The sequence below is a fragment of the Gorilla gorilla genome, chromosome 7 (assembly GCF_029281585.2).
Source record: "Gorilla gorilla gorilla isolate KB3781 chromosome 7, NHGRI_mGorGor1-v2.1_pri, whole genome shotgun sequence".
Lineage (NCBI taxonomy): Eukaryota > Metazoa > Chordata > Mammalia > Primates > Hominidae > Gorilla > Gorilla gorilla.
This window is the reverse complement of record NC_073231.2, coordinates 44,813,890-44,833,505: the sequence shown is the minus strand read 5'-3', so window position 1 is coordinate 44,833,505 and position 19,616 is coordinate 44,813,890. Positions and strand designations below refer to the sequence as shown.

At 35.4% G+C, this 19,616-nt stretch overlaps 1 protein-coding gene across 2 annotated transcripts in view; it reads left to right on the top strand.

The window, feature by feature from the left end:
• HNF4G (hepatocyte nuclear factor 4 gamma) overlaps nt 1–15,469 on the top strand; it is a 155,560-nt gene extending 140,091 nt beyond the window's left edge. The window contains exons 5-11 of one of the 2 annotated variants that reach the window (XM_055348667.2): nt 35–141; nt 1,683–1,838; nt 4,623–4,710; nt 7,147–7,299; nt 7,430–7,666; nt 8,979–9,101; nt 12,597–15,469. In XM_055348667.2, the coding sequence (XP_055204642.2) occupies nt 35–141; nt 1,683–1,838; nt 4,623–4,710; nt 7,147–7,299; nt 7,430–7,666; nt 8,979–9,101; nt 12,597–12,718 (986 nt within the window). In that variant the 3' untranslated portion in view covers nt 12,719–15,469. The remainder of the gene's footprint in view (nt 1–34; nt 142–1,682; nt 1,839–4,622; nt 4,711–7,146; nt 7,300–7,429; nt 7,667–8,978; nt 9,102–12,596) is intronic. The other variant, XM_004047169.5, reaches the window with a different exon arrangement.
• The last annotated feature ends 4,147 nt before the right edge of the window (nt 15,470–19,616 follow it).

Genomic DNA, 19,616 nt, shown 5'->3' with positions numbered 1-19,616 from the left:
AGTGCTCAATAAATACTGTGTTTTTTCCCCCTAGCTGTACAAAATGAACGCGACAGAATAAGCACCAGAAGAAGCACATTTGATGGCAGCAACATCCCCTCCATTAACACACTGGCACAAGCTGAAGTTCGGTCTCGCCAGGTACCTGTGGCACGGCAGCATCAAACCCTATTTAATAAAATCAAATGTCCATGTAGGCATCATGCTAAAATAATCTAAGTTTTTTCAAAGGTGCTTATTACTAAAATAAGTTACATCTACACACATTTAAGAGTTTTACTTTGAAAGTTTGAGTGGGACTGCTGACTTAATTTTGACTGTTCTTGAACAAGACTAGTTTTAAATGGAAAAATAAAACAAATTTCAGTCTAAGATTGTTTTTTAAAAAGTTTGCTTATAAGTTTGATTAAAAATAATGAATAGCACAAAGCTCTGTAGGCAGTATTTTATTTTATTGATGGAATCTGTACAACCAGCTACCAAACTTTTGGGGAGTTTGGTTGATATTTGTTATCAGAGCTTCTTTCCTTGAAAATGACTTCTGGATCTTTGGGACCTGCTTTGGAAGCAGACATTTAAATGAAGAGTCAGAATTCAGAAAACACAGAAGAGAGAAAACTTTATTATTTTAAATTTCTCAAATAACAGTTCTACAGTTAAAAAAATAAGTCATTAGTTATATACATAAAAATAAATTATTTAGTGTCATATAAAGAAATCCTTAAATCAAACTTATTTTAGCATTGCCCTTATTAGAAATGTTAATATTATTTTTCTATTATAAAGCAGATTATAAAATCGCCAAGTAGTTAATCAGGTCCTATAATGAGTCAGTGCAACTACTTTCATTTTGATAACACAAGGGTAATATGATGAGGTTAACATCACCGTTATCATTATTACTTGAAGATTGCTTGATGGGCAATAAAGCTTTTAGAGAATGACCTAAAGGGGAGCTATGAGAAAATATTCAAATACAGATAAAGATACACTCACACGCATGTTCAAAAATAAGTTTATAAAAACTTTTAGACTGTGTTTTCTTTCAGCAGAAAAGCTTTATTACTTATATTTTTATATAGTCTAAAATTACAAATTTACAAATTTACAGATCTTACAAATTTATTATATGTTAAGCTCTTCAACATTGCTGAGTCACACATTGGTTTCTTAATTTAATTTTGATGGGCTTCCTTTTAATGCAGCGAGACAAATAGTTCTTGCTTCTTGTCTCCCCAACTGGGTAAACTTTATGAAAACATTTTCTTCACAAACTTCCACAAATTAAAGAAAATATCACCTTTAATTCAAAATAAAATCAAAGAGCATATTACATATGGATACTATCTATTTATATAGCCATTTCGAATTGTGAAATTCCTCAAAAGTTGGGGTAAAACTTGGTGTACAGATTTGACCACTAACATAAGATACTGTTCCCAGAGGATGGTGCTATATATATGAAATGTTTTTAAATTAACTTGTAAACTGATAGGTATTTTATTTTTCAATTTAAATCAGTATTTTATTTTTCAATTTAAAATGTTTAGTATTTGTCAAGATACTGTAACAACAATAGTGCCTACTTCTATGGCCTTTACTTATCATAGTCAAAAGAAAAAAAGGAGAATGTTGGCCATCTATTATTTTAAATGATAATATAATGTTTTTCTTAATACTAGATCTCAGTCTCAAGCCCTGGGTCAAGCACTGACATAAACGTTAAGAAAATCGCAAGTATTGGTGATGTCTGTGAATCTATGAAACAGCAGCTCTTAGTCTTGGTGGAATGGGCTAAATATATTCCTGCCTTCTGTGAATTACCATTGGATGATCAGGTATACATTTAAAACTTTATAAATGCTTTAAAAATGCTTCTTGAAGTTTGCTAAGTTTATGTTCTTTCCATATTATTTGTAATGCATATGCTATATTACTGTATTTGGCAAAAGATAAATTATGAGGAAGGATTGGGTTTCCTTACCCATTCACCTTGTTCTATCAAGAGGCACAACTGTTTGACTTCTATTTTAGGGGTGTAGCAAATTTATTGATTGGACAAGAACTGAACAAAACACTCGTCTGCCCTTTTGGAATTTTAAAAGGGCCATGTGAGGGAGAAAGGCAGATAGCATGTAACTATCATTGTGAGACAAAGTATTAGAAGAGTGAATGTCTGTGAAGCAAATGGTGGATGTTGTGTATTGGCGTTTACTGAAGCTGCTATATAAAACTCCTCAGAAATACCAGGTCACTCCTAGACAGAAACCACACAGGTTGTGGTGTTGTCTTGGTGGGTACTTCATGCAATTAACATAAAGTTTTACCTTTCATGCTGTCAATTTTATTCTAGAATTTATTGTATAAAAGTTACATGTCTGGCAAAAAGAAAAACATCTGTAGAAACATGATCAGAAATTTATAGAGAAATAAAATTTACAGAACAAAAGATAGAGTGATCTTTTACTAATACTTATATTTTCATATTTTGTCATATGTCCATTAGGATATTTTAATAAATACTTAGGAACTTGAATTTCCTAATTGTACTATAAAGATAAGTATTTTGGTTTCAGATTCATTTTGAACCGTTCTTACTAAGTAGGGTATAATTTTTTGTAGATGAAAATAATTGGAAAAATTCCCTTTCTCTCACCTTAAATTAACCATGGTAAGTGTTATAACCAGTGTATATTTATTTTTAAGAGAACGTTTCACCTGGTGACAGGAAAAAAAAATACAGTGAAATCTGAAATAATTCTTAAAATGCTCTGTAACTGCCTTCCTGGTATGAGTCACGAATATTGACATATCATAAAGATAGCATGGCTCAGAAGGTTATGCCAGTGAATAACGCTAAATTGCTAAAACCTACCAGTCTCACCCCAAGCAATATAAGTAGGGTTATGTTATTTATCAGTTTTATATTTTTATTATCATTCTTCTTTAGAAGTTGCTGACTTATATATTCAGTGATTTAAAAATTGGGAAATTAAAATCCAGTAAACAGTGAAAAACAGTTTTACTTTGCCAACTGATTCTTCAATATTAATAGTATAACATTTATTAATTAGCCACAAATTAGTAAATGTCTGTTATGAATAAGGCATGGGAAATTAGCTTTCAGTTGCACTATAAATTACATCATTTCATTTAATTCTCTCAGGAGCTCGGTGACAGGTGTTATTATCTCCATTTTACAGTTTCTAAAACTGAACCCTAGATCAGTAAAATTCATTCAATAAATTCATCAAATGAATATTTATTAGGAGATTACTGTTCAGTTTTAGGAACTGTGGGTATTTAGCAGTAAAAAATACAGATTTCACTATTCTCATAAATGTACACTCTATTTGAGAAAGGTGGATAACTTAAAAAATGCAAAAATTATGAGAAAGTTCATTCCAAGTGGAGATAAGCTCGATAAAATGCTATAAAATGGAATAGGATGAGTTGTTGGAGAATGGGGATAAAATGAGAAGAGATACTTTAAACTGAGGACCAGAGAAGTTATTGCCTGAGACCCTGAAAGACAAGGGGCCAAGCCCAGGAGAGTCTGAGAAGAAAGCACTCCAGATACAGGAAGAGCATGTCCAAGGTTCTGAGTCAGGCAGGAACAATGTGAACAAGGGGTGTTGCAAGATGAAGTCAGAGACATGAGGGCTGGGAGGCAAAGCACTGACCCCTCTCACGCCTCCCATCACCTGTGAGGCCATGTTTGACGAGTTTGGATTTTAGTGTAGGGACAAAAAGAAACCATTCAAAGAGTTTTCAGCCTGGACTAGGTGGTAGCAATGGAGATGAAAAGAAGTGGATCACTTTGGCTTGTATTTTGAGAAGCAGCACTAGAATTTACTGCAGAGTTAGAGAGGACTCAAAATAGTCTCTTGTTTTGATGTGAACAAGCACTTTGGATTACGGTGTCATTTACTAGATGAAGATAATGGAGAAGCGTTACATTGGTAGGTGTTAAATTTGTAATGCTTCCTATACTTCCTAGTGGTGATGCCCAGCAGGTAATTGAGTGTACGAATGAAGCTCAGTTGAGAGCTTACTGAGAAGAGTAATCTAGAAAGTGGCAGAACCCAGACCTCCCATCTTTTCATTACAAGAAGTCTTTGCTTTGCTTTTGTTTATTTAGTTTATTACGTGCAGGAGATTATGTTTTATGTATGTTTTATCATTTAGTACTCATGAGTACATGATGAGATTTTTTTTTATCTCTACTCCCATTTTGTAGATGAAAACAAATGAGTAAGTTCAAACGTACTGGTTAACTTACACAAGGTTAAACAGGTAGTAAGTGGCCTTGCTGGGATTTGAACTCTGGTCTGATTCTGTTTCCCTTGCAAACAGTTAACTTGTCTGCTTTTTTTTTTTTTTTCTGCTGCCATTGTATTGACTTGCTAGATAGTTTTAAAATTTTTGAAAAGTAAATTCTATTGACATGCTATGATAGAAAACTGGAAGGCTTAATGATGGCATGTGTCTATGAATACTATAGTTTGTTAAACAAACAAAAAGTCCCAGTCTTAAAGAACACTGTAAGTTAACAAGACTCATGTCATCTTTTAATCATTATATATTATAATTAATTGTTAAACTGAGAATTTTTCATTAAGGTGGCACTGTTGAGAGCTCACGCAGGGGAGCACTTACTGCTCGGAGCTACAAAGAGATCCATGATGTATAAAGATATTTTGCTTTTGGGTAAGTTTTTTTTTTAATATAAGAAGAAATTATGCATATTTTATTCTTGCAATATTATACAGGGTCTGTTCTGTATGTACCAAGTATTTACAGACACTGTCAAATGGTGCTGTCACTTCACAGGTTAAATTTAATTGTGTCCTCACTTGGCCTTATTTTTCCTTGCCTTGACTGTATGTAAGTTCAGAGTCCGTGAGATGATCAGGGAGCATTAAGATTTAAAAATAAAAAAAGAGATGTTGCTCAATAAACATAATATTGAGGTATGTTCAAATTATATCAGAATGAATAATTAGTGAATTATATGGCTGCCTTATGGAGTCTCAATGTGTTTTCATATTTCCTCAGAGTCTGCTTTTTATTTTACACACTTTAAAAAAACATGTTTACGTCCTATGATCTTATTGCCCATGATAGCCCACGATATGCTACAAAATGATCAAGTAAAAAAGTATTGGTGGTAATGACTGAACAATTTCGATAGACAAGAATGCTAGAAGAGGCTAAAGAAGGGTAATAGGTGTGGGGTGGTGGGGTAGAGAAGACATAAAGAAAAAACATTTGTCTTCATTAATTGCTCCAATCCCACTACCTTACTTAACTTAAACAGTTAGGTTTTGAGGGTTGAGATCCTTCTGACACTTACTAGCTCTACCTCTCTCTGGCATGTGTGAAAATATGACTAGATTATTTTATTTTTGTGCTAGATGTTTTAGCCCCAAATATAAATAAATTGAAAACAATATAACAATATCTAATATTATTGCAGGTTTACTATGTAAATGCACTGGTCTAAGTACATTACATGTGTATGTATATATATTCTCTCATTTAATCCTTGAAATAGCCCTAAGGGATTAGTACTACTATTTGCAGCCCATTTTGCAGGTGAAGAAATGGAGGCAGAGAAAGTTTACCAAAGGTCACAAGGCTAGAAAATAATGTAGCCAAGATTCTAAACCACATAATGTGATTGTGGAGACTATGCCCTGAAATGCTATTAAATACCTCTCTTAAATTTCTAGTAAACATCTAGAATACTGTTCTTGTTATGGACCTAAATGCAATATACCTAGAAAACAAAATGCCTACTGTATACATTCTAGTTCTAAATTGATTTACCCAGAATAGTTAGGTAAGCTAACCTTTCATAAAGAAAGAGTGAAACTCAAAAAAAGATAGTAACTATGTGAGGTGAAATACATGTTAATTAGTTTTACTATGGTAATTATTTCACAATGTAGATACAAATCAAAACATTACATTGGGCCAGGCATGGTGGCTCATGCCTGTAATCCCAGCACTTTGGGAGACAGAGGCAGGAGGATCACTTAAGGTCAGGAGTTCGAGACCAGCCTGGCCAACATGGTGAAACTTCGTCTCTACTAAAAATACAAAAAATTAACTGGGCGTGGTGGCAGGAGCCTGTAATCCCAGCTACTCTGGAAGCTGAGACACGAGAACCACTTGAACCTGAGCAGCAGAGGTTGCAGCAAGCTGAGATCGTGCCACCGCACTCCAGTCTGGGCGATAGAGAGACTCCATCTAAAAACACAAACAAACAAACAAAAAATCACATTGTACACCTTAAATATATACAATTCTGTTTGCTTGTCATACCTCCATAAAGCTGGAGAAAAAAGAGAGGCTACCATTGAACATGCTGTTACCCTGAGGATTGTCTTTGCCTGCAGTGAAAGAATTTAGAATATTTGTCTTTTTATAAAACCAGAAAATAACAATTTAGCTGTTATTTTTGGAAGCTATAAAAATTTTCATCATATTATAGCCAGAGAATTTCTAAGTTAGAAAGATCTTTAGGGAATAGGTGGTCCAGCTCGCTACCCAATCTCTGAACTCCCTTAAAGTCAGCCTTATAAAGTGGTTATCCCACCTCTATTTAAAGAAGTCCTGGAAGAGAAAACATACTATCAGAGGCAACTCATGAGAATTCACATGCTAATTTTTTAAAAAAATCAACCTCCTTTACTTAGGTGTGTTAAAACTGTCTCAATAGTGTATGCCTAGAATGCCTAGAGTATCAAAGTGCTGTTTTTAATCCGCTGTAAACAAGAAAGATTCTTTAGGGTTTGTATTATAGCCATTAGTGAATAAAACGCTAATGGATGACTGACATAGAGAAAAACTGATCATTATATTTAGATTTTGTCAAATATCAGCATGTTATTAGTCTGCACTTTTGTGTTATCACCAGTGACTGATCCTGTTAAAATGCATGTGATCACATTATCAATGTTCTTGGTTCTTTAAGCATGCTTAAGTTTTTCTAGCATAACTAACACCACCACTGAGAGAGGAAGTACATCACTATTCCTTCAAGGGTAGACTATTTTAAACACAGGTTTGTTAAATTTTAAACAGTGCTGACAATTTGGGGAGGCAGGTGGTTATTTTGTTTTGTTTTCTCTCTCATAGGAAACAACTATGTTATTCACCGCAACAGCTGTGAAGTTGAGATTAGCCGTGTGGCCAATCGTGTTCTAGATGAGCTGGTTAGACCGTTTCAAGAAATCCAGATTGATGACAATGAGTATGCTTGTTTAAAGGCAATTGTATTTTTTGATCCAGGTTGGTTTTCAAAATTCCACTAGAGAATTAATATAATAAAAATTGAACTACTTTTCAATATTAGAATATTTATTGTCTCACACTGTAATTAGGTTAAATCTGTACACTGCCTCTCTTATTCCTTTGTTAGATGCAAAAGGGCTAAGCGATCCAGTAAAAATTAAGAACATGAGGTTCCAAGTGCAGATCGGTTTGGAGGACTACATCAATGATCGGCAGTATGACTCCCGGGGAAGGTTTGGAGAGTTGCTTCTGCTCCTGCCCACACTGCAGAGCATCACGTGGCAAATGATTGAGCAAATACAGTTTGTTAAACTTTTTGGGATGGTTAAAATTGACAATCTACTTCAGGAAATGCTATTAGGTGGTGAGTACACTGAATAATTTCTACTTTATTGATTAGAATCACACTAAATATAAGTTTGACCTATTGATTTTTTGTCCATATTTAATTCATCTACTGAAGTTGCTGTGATGCTCCTGAATTTTTTTCCTTCTGCTATGACATAATGAACTCAAGTTTTTACATTTAGAAAATTTGCAAGACCCATCAGAGAGACAAAAATACTTGAACAGATTCAAACCCCCATTCTTTTTTTTTTTTTTTTTTTTTTTTTTTTTTTTTAAGACCGAGTCTCGCTCAGTCACCAGGCTGGAGCACAGTGGCACAATCTCGGCTCACTGCGACCTCCGACTCCCTAATTCAAGTGATTCTCCTGCTTCAGCCTCCAGAGTAGCTGGGACTACAGGCACACACCACCACGCCTGGCTAATTTTTGCATTTTTAGTAAGACAGGGTTTCACCATGTTGATTAGGATGGTCTTGATCTCCTGACCTTGTGATCTGCCAGCCTCGGCCTCCCAAAGTGATGGGAATACAGGCGTGAGCCACTGCGCCCAGCCTGAAACCCCCATTCTTATTAGCCTCCACCACCTCTATTCCACAGTCCCTCTGACTTAAATTTTCAGATCCTTCCAAACATGGCAAAGAGAAACAAATTTCCTGGTTTTATGACCTCTTCAAATATATCATGGTTTTTCATGCTCTGATTCATTTAAAACCTCAAGGACACTGGAATTGCAATACAACCTAATATATATATATATATACACACTATCTTAAAAATGAACATTGTGCTCCTGAAATAATTAATTGACACAAAATAGTAGAAAGGGAAAATGATATTTCATTGTTGCAATACATGTCAGGAATAAGTTAAGAAATCATTTATTTTGCATTCCAATCTAGATTAAATTTCCTTGTAAAATCATTATATTTACTTTTAGTTTTCTGGTGCATAATTTGTTCCTAATGATATCTTTCTGAAATGAAAGTTGTTCATGCTATTACGGTGATCCCAAATACTATAAACTTGAGGTAAGTGATTCTTGGAATTGCCTTAACAACAGGCAGCGAACCTAATGATTCCAGGAAACGGCACACAAGGTCCATTATTAATACACAGCATAATATGATGCAACATTAATCTAGCCAATGTACAGTGAAAGCTGACATTGTTCTTAATATGCCAGTGGTTCTGTCAATTTATTTTTGAATTCCCAAAAAGCACTTGGCAAAAATAGCAATATGTAAGCTGTCAATCAAAACATTTGTTTCAAGGTAAACTTGCTGTTCCTGATTAAATATCACTAACACAGCATCTTTTTATCTTTTATAGGGGCTTCCAATGATGGCAGTCATCTCCATCATCCAATGCATCCACATTTGTCTCAAGATCCATTAACTGGACAAACTATACTTTTAGGTCCCATGTCAACACTGGTTCATGCAGACCAGATCTGTAAGTATATAGCCTACTTTTCAACCATGATATTTCTTAATTACCCAAGAAAAAGTGGAATTGTGGGAAAGAATCTATTAGTAACCAGAAATGGCAAAAACTTGGTGTAATTTCCCATCTGGGACTCAGCAGTAGATTGTTATTCAGCTTGTCACTTATTCTCCCTAGACATGTTTGCTTCCTAAAATGAAAATGAAAGAAAAATCTTTCTACTTCATAGGTCTGGGGAGCACAAAAGAGTATACAAGTAGTCCTTGCTTTGCATGGTAGTGTGAGACCATAAAAACGACAATGCAAGCTGAAACCACGCAAGGGAATCTTAATAATCAATGGGAAAATTATTTCTTGCTTGGCACCTTCAGAAATGTTTGCCAAAATATTAAGAACTCTCTTAATGTTTATGGAGACTAAAGAAATATAATCTTTATACTTATTTTGTAGAATTCAATACAAAACATTTCAGTTGCTACACTGTAATTAAAACATTAGGAATATTGACAATCGAAGTGTTTTATTTCTCTATAAAAAAAAATTGTGAAATGCAGTTTGACCAGTTCTTGTCACCTTCTGAAACTTACATTAGGAAGTGAGGATTTTTCTATGCCCTGATGAGTTTTACTCGTTGGGAAGTTTGGATCAGCTTTCAACATTTTATCCCTTGCATTCTCAATGTCATGGCATGTTTCTGAGAATTCATTTAATGTGAAATTTTCCTGCCGGTTTCACTTATTTTGGGACACCTTCTCCCCTTTCAACACATCCAGCTTTCTCATTTATGTGGACACGTTTTCCTTCACTAGGTTCTTGGCTGCATATTTAGAGACTCAAACAACAGCAGCAGCAACATTCCCATGGTCAGCTACTTCTGAGACTGCATTTATGTTCTATTTGTATGTCACTTCCAGCATTATCACTTTTTATTCCTTTCTGCACTTCCACTGTTGTTGGTCAATTCTAATTCAATTATTCAATTTTGTAAAATGTGATGTGAATTTACCACTAGGAAACAAGGAGGCAACACAGCCACCGTATGCAGTTTGTTTTCCATGCCTGAACTGAATAGAAGATGCTCAATGACCAATCACGGACAGACTAAAAGTTGCGACATGATCAGTCGCTGATCATAAAGCACATCTGTTATTTAGGTAGCTGTTTGCAGACTGAAGAGTTGGCAGTGTGGTCTGTATTTATGAAATTACTCACTCTTAATTGTGAGTTACCGTGGTAACTGAAACTTGAACCATGTTGTTGCCAGACTGGTGGTGTTTAACTAAGCCTTGGTAACCAGAATTCATTCACATCAGAATTGTGCAGTGAGGGCTGCTTATGAAAACTCCTTGGAACACAAATGACCATATAAATACTATAGAGATTGTTAGTAGCTAAGTTAATCTATTATTGTAGCTTTCATGCTAATTCTATTTTTTCTAAGCTACTCTGATGATACAAATCTCTAATTATTTGATGAAATATCTAGATTAACTGATTAATTGCTTCTGAATTTACTCTAATTAATCCCAGATTTACCTTTGATCTATTGCCTCTGAACACCAAACCTACTACTAACTCACTGAGATGGCTTGAGTTATTGTGATGTAACTATTATGCATACACTTATTGCCTACTGAATTTACAATAGTCTTTAATAGCTAGCTACAGCATTTTTTTTTCCCAAATGTTGTATGCAATGCAACAACAATTTACCAGTACCACCTGACTTCTAGGCATTGGTAGGGAACGTAGAAGCCATGGGACTGCGTGCTACCATGCCATCTTTTAGATACAAGCACAGGTAGATCTTTGTGTAAATAGTATGTGAAACCAAAATTATGTGAATATATGAGAGAGAGAAAGAAATGAAATTGTTAGGAAAAAATATAAATTTTAGAAAAATATGGCATAATCTTGGATTTCCAATGTACTTGAAAGACATTATTTGGGACCATCCTTGCAGAATAGATCTTACCATTTTCATTTAATAGATAATCAAGAGCAGAAAGAGAGGGGCAAGCCTAATACCAAACTAGAGCGTTTATGGAGTTGTGTCTCTTAAAGATCAGTTATTCATAAACTCACAAAATAAAACACATTAACAACACAATAAACATTGTAGGAATCAACTGACGAGAGTTGGACAGTTCTGCTGGTGGTTGAGTACTTTTTAAGGGCTAGTATTCTAGTATTTTAAAAACATATTTGCGGACCCTAGTCTTTTAAAAATCACATTGTTACTTTCATTTTTATTCTTGTTCTTTCCACATACTATTTGTGGGATTTGTTTGCAAAAGAAAACTTGGCTTTACTATGCTCATTTGAAATAATTTATATTTTATGCAAAGCAGGATATTAAACACAACCAAAATTTAAATTCATGCATATTTTCTTGGTCTTTTAGAGAAGGCTACTGCAGTCTTAGATCTGGTCTAAATAGCCAGAAGTAATTGTAAAAGCAGATTTTGATATTGATTTGTCATTTAAACTGCACTTAAAAATTTTGCTTCTAAGTAATTGCTAATCCATACTTAATAATAATATAAAGCTAATGTATTAGTGAACATCGGGTAAAAGGAGACTGTTCTTGTTTTGTATATAATGTTTTAAAACTGTTGAGACATAAGCTATAAAGTTTACAAAGCCTCAGTCTGATCATCAAACATTTTCTGTTAGTTCTGTTTACTATGTGGAATAATACAGTAACAATAAGCGTGAGTACTAAAATATTTCAAGTTTCTAAAAATTACAGAATAACTCCTGGATTATTTTATAATATGGTTAGATTTTACAATAGAAAGAACTACTATTCTAGACAATGAAGTTTTGAAACTGTAACTTTTTACATTCAATTCAATTTTTTATATTCAGTTACTTTCTATTCAATTACTCAGGCTTGTTCTTTGCATCAAAGGGGATGCGACAGGCAAGCTCGATTGTAATAGAATAATTTTGAAGCAAAAAAAAAAAGCCAGTATTTTTCAGATGCTTTTGACTACAACTTAGATTTCAGAACATTTATAAAGTATCTTAACCTTAATTTTTTATGTCATCTAATATGTCTGAATTAGTGGAATCCAAACCAAATATATTTTTATTTTATGTGAATTTTGATTATAAAAAATATAAACATTGCTTTCTAATATTTGAGAAAACTGTTCTTCTGTTAATTCTTTTCATTGCCTTTTTTTCCTGCTAGGTTTCTTAGAGAATCAAATGCTTATAAATGCTATTAGGAAAGGCAGAAAACACCTTAAAGTAACTATGAAAAAAAATTTTTAACATGACCTCTTTCTATTTAATGTTATTTGGGAAGTAAGGTGAGAGTACTCTCTAACAGTACGTCATGGGCCAATAATGCATGCTACAAATCACTATTCTGTGTAGGGTCTTTTAAAAAAACATTTCCAAATTACGCTAATGTGTGTTGGTGTTATGTAGGGTTTAATGGGGTGAGGAAGACTGACTGCCGCCATCAGACTCAATTCTCTGATTCTTTTTCAGCAACTCCTGAAACCCCACTCCCTTCCCCACCACAAGGCTCTAGGCAAGAACAATACAAAATAGCTGCAAACCAAGCATCAGTCATTTCACACCAGCATCTCTCCAAACAAAAGCAATTGTGAAAATGTGTTTACTTCAGAACGGCACTACATAAATGTGAAAAGTTGTTGATCTTGAAATATCTCAGGATAGCACTTTTGGCAAACTCTTAGCCAAGGCTTCTTCATTGGTGCTGTTATAAGATGGTGTCCTATTTTCTTGTTTATACGTTCATTCTGTTTGTTATTGCTACTATGTAAAACTTTCACATGCAACCAATGTATATCTGAGTTTGAAGATGTTTATATAGGGTATTTTTTCCAACTGCCCCTGCATTGTGCCTGAACCAATTGAATCTTATGTATGAGTTTCATTTGTTTTATTAATGTTAATTTAAATCTGTAAATAATTGCTTTCTTGTGATGTGATGCAGAACAAAGTGTTCTTTTTTGACTGAAAATAGTAGATCAGAAATCTCAGTTTATTAGAAAATGAGCTAAGTTTTTTAAAATAAATTATAAACTTGGAAATTAGAAAAATAAAGCAGTTGCTGTAGAATAGGCTGTATCTTTTTCAAGAAGAATCTCTTACGGACAGTCTGTGGTAAAGAAGCAACTCTTTGCTTTAGAGCTAAATATTCCTATCTTAAGTTTAGAAAAATACAAAAAACCATTCCAAGGATGACTGGATACTTTTTGAAATCTGACTTTATTTGAAGACGTATGTTAAGCAAAAACATGTTGCTTTTATCAGTTAGGATACAGGGTGAACTGTAACAAAGAAACCCCTAAAACAGTGACTAAATCAAGAGAGGAATCTATTTCTTTCTCCTGAAACAATTTAGAAAATAGTTATCCATTGACTAGAAATTAGCACATGCCCACAGCTGGCTCCCACGGTAGCCAGGAGAATTATCTATAGGTGGAAAGTCTGTGTCAGCCAAAGCCATGCCACTCTGAGAGAACTGATTCTGAGGACAAGTTAGCCACCTACCACCCATGTCCCTTATTTGGTCCTCACAATAACACTTTAGGAGAGATATCATTATCGCTGTTTTATAAATAAGGGAAACTTTAGCTTGAGGGTTTAAGGAACATAACCAAAGTTCACAAACATAACGAGTAAGAGAACCACATTCAAGCCCAGGTCTAGTTGACTTTAATGAATCTTTGGTGTGGAATGAAAAATGTGAACTTCTTACTCATAGTGTGGTTTTTAAATATATGCAGTTGAGTGATGATTGGATACTATTCTTCATATTGCCTATAATATATATTTACCGATAAGCAGTGAGTGTAAAATTGTTGCGGCTTGAATAAGAAACCACTTTTGTAGTTTTAACCAGACTTTCTCTTAAAAACATTGGATAAAATAAAAGATTCACCGGATGGATTCTGATGAAAACAAAAACAAAGTAAAATGACTGGCTTAGCAGATTCTTTGAAATGTAGCAGCCCAGGGATGTACCAAATGTCGAATTCTAGACTGAGGAGTAGAGTTCATTGGAGCCTTAAACTCTCTGATATCACTTAAAGCTGGAATTTATTTTAAAACAAATGAAGCATGGGCCACCTCATGATGCAGTGGCTCCTCTCTGGTTGAGGAGAGGGAAAATTGGAAAAACTGGTCGAGTAATTATCAATAATATTTTTTTAAAAAGAGGATCCCAAACTGTAAAAGATTGAAATAATCTTTCTCAGGATTTTTTAAATGTCTAAGATTATGATGTCATATCTCCCACTTACCTTATAAGTAAAAAGGTTACAGTAATATTAAGTAACTTATTAGCTCCTAAAGTAAAATTGAACTCTTAAAGTAGAAAAATGATTATTAAAAGCTATCTATGATTTAATAGATTTAATAAAATTCCTTCACGACCTGGTACCCTTGTGAAACTGTAAAATATATCATATGGGGGGAGTTTTTTAACTCTTATTTTTTGAAAATTTACTGTAGCTTCTATTTTGTGAATAAGAATGTTTTGATTTTGATCATACAAATAACTTTTGTAGATTTTTGTTTACTTTTGGGGGGGTTCCCTTAGAAGACATTAAAAAAAAATACTGCCTTGGTCTGTGCAGGCTGCTGTAATGAAATACTATGAACTTGGCAGCTTATAAACAACAGAAATTTACTTCTCGCTGTTCTCAATGGTGGGAAGTCCAAGATTAAGGGATCAACAAATTAGGCCTCTGGATCATACATGGCATTTTCTAGCTGTGTCCTTATACATAAAAGGAAAAAGGTAGCTCTCTCGGGTCTCTTTAATAAAGGTACTAATTCTCATGACTGAATCACCTCCAAAGGCCCCACCTCCTGATACCATCACTCTGGGGACTAGGTGTCAGCATGTGAATTTTGGAAAACACAAAAATTCAGAACATAGCAAATACCTTTGAAGTATAAAAGATAAAATTCATTTTTAGTGAACCCTGTAATTTATTCATGTATATTTACTAAACAGCTGTATCTTTGAAATTATTAGTAATGATTCTGCTTCAATAACTATGGTCAGGGAATTTATAATATTATATTTTTATATACTGAACTGCCAAAGATGCTGGAAAGAAGGAACTGATGTTTTCAGCATATTTTCAAAATACTGATAAGGGAAGTTATTACTTTTATATAGTATTCAACTTTTTTCAGGTAATAGAAATGAATAATTTATTGTGAAATAATTCATTTTATAAATGTAAAATTATTTTTATAAATTTTATTGTTGGAAATCAAAAATTAGTAGATTTTTTACAATGTTAAATTATAGTGAGATTAAAGTATTACTAAACTGTGATGCTATGTTTGTTTCACTAAACTTTCTAAATAAAAACAGAAAAAAAATCACTGAAACCAGGTGCTTCATTAGTGTTCAAAAATGATTTCATGTTTTTACAGATGCTGATAATATATTTTATATAGTCATTTGTATTTGTCCATTTTCACACTACTATAAAGAACGATCTGAGACTGGGTAATTTGTAAAGAAAGGAGGTTTAATTGACTCACAGTTTTGCATGGGTAGGGAGGCTTCAGGAAACTTATAATCATGGTGAAAGGAGAAGCAAGCACCTTCTTCACAGGCAGCAGGAGAGAGAGAAAGCAAGAGGGGAACTGCCAAATGCTTTTAAACCATCAGCTCTTGTGAGAATTCACTATCACAAGAACAGCATGGGGAAAATTGCCCCCATGATCCAACCACCTCCCACCAGGTCCCTCCCTAGACATATGGGGATTACAATTTGATTTGAGATTTGGGTGGGGACATAGAGCCAAACCATATCATTCTGCACTAGGCCCCTCCCAAATCTCATGTCCTTCTTACATTTCAAAACCAATTATGCCTTCACAACAATTCCCCAAAATCTTAACTTAGTTACTTCCAAGATACAATGGGGATATAGGCATTGGGTAAACGTTCTCATTCCAAATGGGAGAAATTGGCCATAACAAACGGGCCCCATGCAAGTCCAAAACCAGGCAGGGTACTCATTAAATCTTGAAGCTCCAAAATAATCTCCTTTAACTCCATGTCTCATGACCAGGGCACACTGATGCAAGATGTGGGCCCCCAAGGCCTTGGGCAGCTCTGCCCTGTGGCTCTGTAGGGTACAGCCCCTACACAGCTGCTTTCAAGGACTGGCTCCGAGTGTTTGTGGCTTTCCCAGGTGCACGGTACAAACTGTCAGTGGATCTGTTATTCTGGGGTCTGGAGAACAGTGGCCCTCTTCTCACAGCCCCACTAGGCAGGGCCCCAGTGGGAACTCTGTGTGGGGGCTCCAACCCCACATTCCTTCTCTGCATTGCCCTAGTAGAAGTTCTCCATGCAGGCTCTGCTCCGGCAGCAGATTTCTGCTTGGACATTCAGGTGTTTCCAGACATCCTCTGAAATCTAGGCAGAGGCTCCCAAAGCTCAGCTATTGTCTTCTGTGCACCCACAGGCCCAACACCACATGGAAACCACTAAGGCTTGAGGCTTGCACCCCCTGAAGCAATGGCTTGAGCTGTGAGCTGTACCTTTTAGCCGTGGCTGGAGCTGGAGTGGATGGGACACAGGGCACCATGTTCTGAGCCTGAACAGAGCAGTAGGACCCTGGGCCTGGCCCACAAAACCATTTATTTTTCCCCCTAGGCCTCCAGGCCTGTGATGGGAGGTGCTGCTGTGAAGATCTCTGAAATGCCCTGGAGACATTTTCCCCGTAGTCTTGGCTAGTAACATTCAACTTCTCTTTATTTATGCTAATTTCTGCAGTCAATCACTTGAATTTCTCTCAAGAAATTTTTTTTTTCCTACCACATGGCCAGGCTGCAAATTTTCCAAGCTTTTATGCTCTGCTTCACTTTTAAACAAAAGTTTCAGTTTCAGATAATCTCTTTGTGAAGGCATATCACTGTATGCATTTGGAAAAGAAAAGAAAGGCACATCTTGAACATTTTGCTGCATAGAAATTTCTTCTGTCAGATACCCTCTATCATCTCTCTCAAGTTCAAAGTTCCACAGATCTCTAAGGCAGGGACAAAATGCTGCCAGTCTCTTTGCTAAAGCATAGCAAGAACTTTGTTCCAGTTCCCAACAAGTTCCTCATCTCCTTCTGAGACCACCTCAGCCTGGACTTCATTGTCCATATCACTATCAGCATTTTGGTCAAAACCATTCAATAAGTCTTTCGGAAGTGCCAAACTTTCCCACATCTTCCTGTCTTCTTCTGATCCCTCCTAACTGTTCCAATCTCTGCCTGTTACCCAGTTCTAAAGTCCATTCCACATTTTCAGGTTATCTTTATAGCAGTGCCCCACTCCCAGTACCAAATTTTCTGTATTAGCCCATTTTCACATTGCTATAGAGAACTACCTGAAACTGGGTAATTTATCAAGAAATGAGTTGTAACTGACTCACAGTTTTGCATGACTGGGAGGGCTCAGGAAACTTACAATTATGGCAGAAGGTGAAGGAGAAGCAAGCACTTTCTTCACAGGGCAGCAAGAGAGAGAGAGAGCACAAGGCAGGGGAACTTCCAAACACTTTTAAGCCATCAGATCTTGTGAAAACTGTGAAAGGAAAATATCTTGGGCCCCCAAAATCTCTAAGGAAAACTCAAGCTGGAAACTGCTTATGGCAAACCTGCCTTCCATTTTATTCAAATTTATCCCTCTGCTCACCAAAATGGATGCATATCTGATTGCCTTTTTGGAAAGGCTAATCAAAAACTCAAAAGAATGCAACTGCTTGTTTCTCACCTATCTGTGACCTGAAAGCTCCCTTTCCCCTTCTAGTCTTCCTGCCCTTGCTTCAAGATGTCCCGCCTTTCAAAACTGAACCAATGTACTTCTTACATGTTGATTGATGTCTCATGTCTCCCTAAAATGTATAAAACCAAGCTGTTCCCTGACCTCCCTGGGCACATATCATCACACGGACGTGTCCTCAACCCTGGCAAAATAAACTTCCTAAATTAACTGAGACCTGTCTCAGATTTTCTGGGTTCACAGAACTCAATCACTATCACAAGAATATCATGGAGGAAGCTGTCCCCATGATCCAATCACCTCCCACCAGGTCCACCCTCGACATGTGGGGATTACAATTAAGAGATGAGATTTGGTTGGGGATACAGAGCCAAATCATATCATCATTTAATTAAATTTATACGTTAACGCTTGTCTTTAGAGTCCAAAGCAAAATTAATTAGCACATCTCCAAATAAACCACTGGACACTGATTGAAAAGGGAATCCTTACATTTGCACTTTAGTTATGTAGTTTTTCTTGCTACCTAGTGTTGTCATAGTAATAAAAATATATGCCCTAAGTTGGCTTAAACATTATATGAATGTACTTTTGATATATAAATATTTAACCTAGATCCTTCAACTTTCTGGTACCCTCTGTTGATGTTTAAAACTTCTTTGTAAAATGTCTTAAATTATAAGGACCTGTTAATCTTATACTTATGAAATTCTAAGTTTAATTTTGTTTTTACTCATATTAAGGTAATACGTGTACATCATTTAAAAAGACAAATTACACTTAAGGCTTACAATGAAACCTGGAGCTCTCCTTCTTACCATTCATCTCTTATCCAAGTTCACTTCTGCAGCAACAACATTCAAATACTATATTGGTTTTTTTCTCTATAATCTGAAAACATATTTAAATCTCTTTTATTTATTTATTTTCATTTTAGACATTACTTGCTGTCTTTCTACTGTGAAAGAAGATGTTTTTAGCACATTTACTTTCATACAGGTAACCCCCATGTTTTCCCAATTTCTTAATGAATCTATATTTTTATTACATTAGTAGGCACTATTTAAATAGTTTCAAACAATTTTTTAAAATATTTAACAGATAATTTTTATATCTCAGTGGAGAGTAGAAGAGATATAACCTAATTTTACAGAGAAAAATGAGAAGGAAGGCTTTGCTCTGGGTCATATTTAGAATATGACACAGAATTTTAGAAAAGAATGTATTAATAATATGGTTTATTATAACACTATATGTAAGTGCAATTTGACATCCTTTTCAATGTGGCTATTTGAGCAGATAGGTTTTTTGTTTTTTGAGACAGTCTTGCTCTGTTGCCCAGACTGGAGTGCAGTGGTGCAATCAGGGCTCTTTGTAGCCTCGATCTTCCAGGCTCAAGGGATCCTCTCCCCTCAGCCTCCTGAGTAGCTGGCACTGCAGGCGTAAGCCATCCCACCTGGCTATTTTTGAATTTTTTGTAGAGACAGGATCTCCCTACTTTGGCCATGCTTCAGCTGATACTTGAGCTTTTATACTTGAGGTGATGCACTGATTTTCCTTGAGGCAGACAAGCTGATAGGGGCAGGGGAGGGACAGGGCCACAGCAATTTCCCTGCTTTATTGTACTGTGAAACAGGATTACCCAACAGCCAGCTCTCAACTGGAGCCTGGTCACCAGTAATTATTGGACAACGGATAGCTCCTGGAACAAAGTAGTAGTGAAATTATTTACATTTT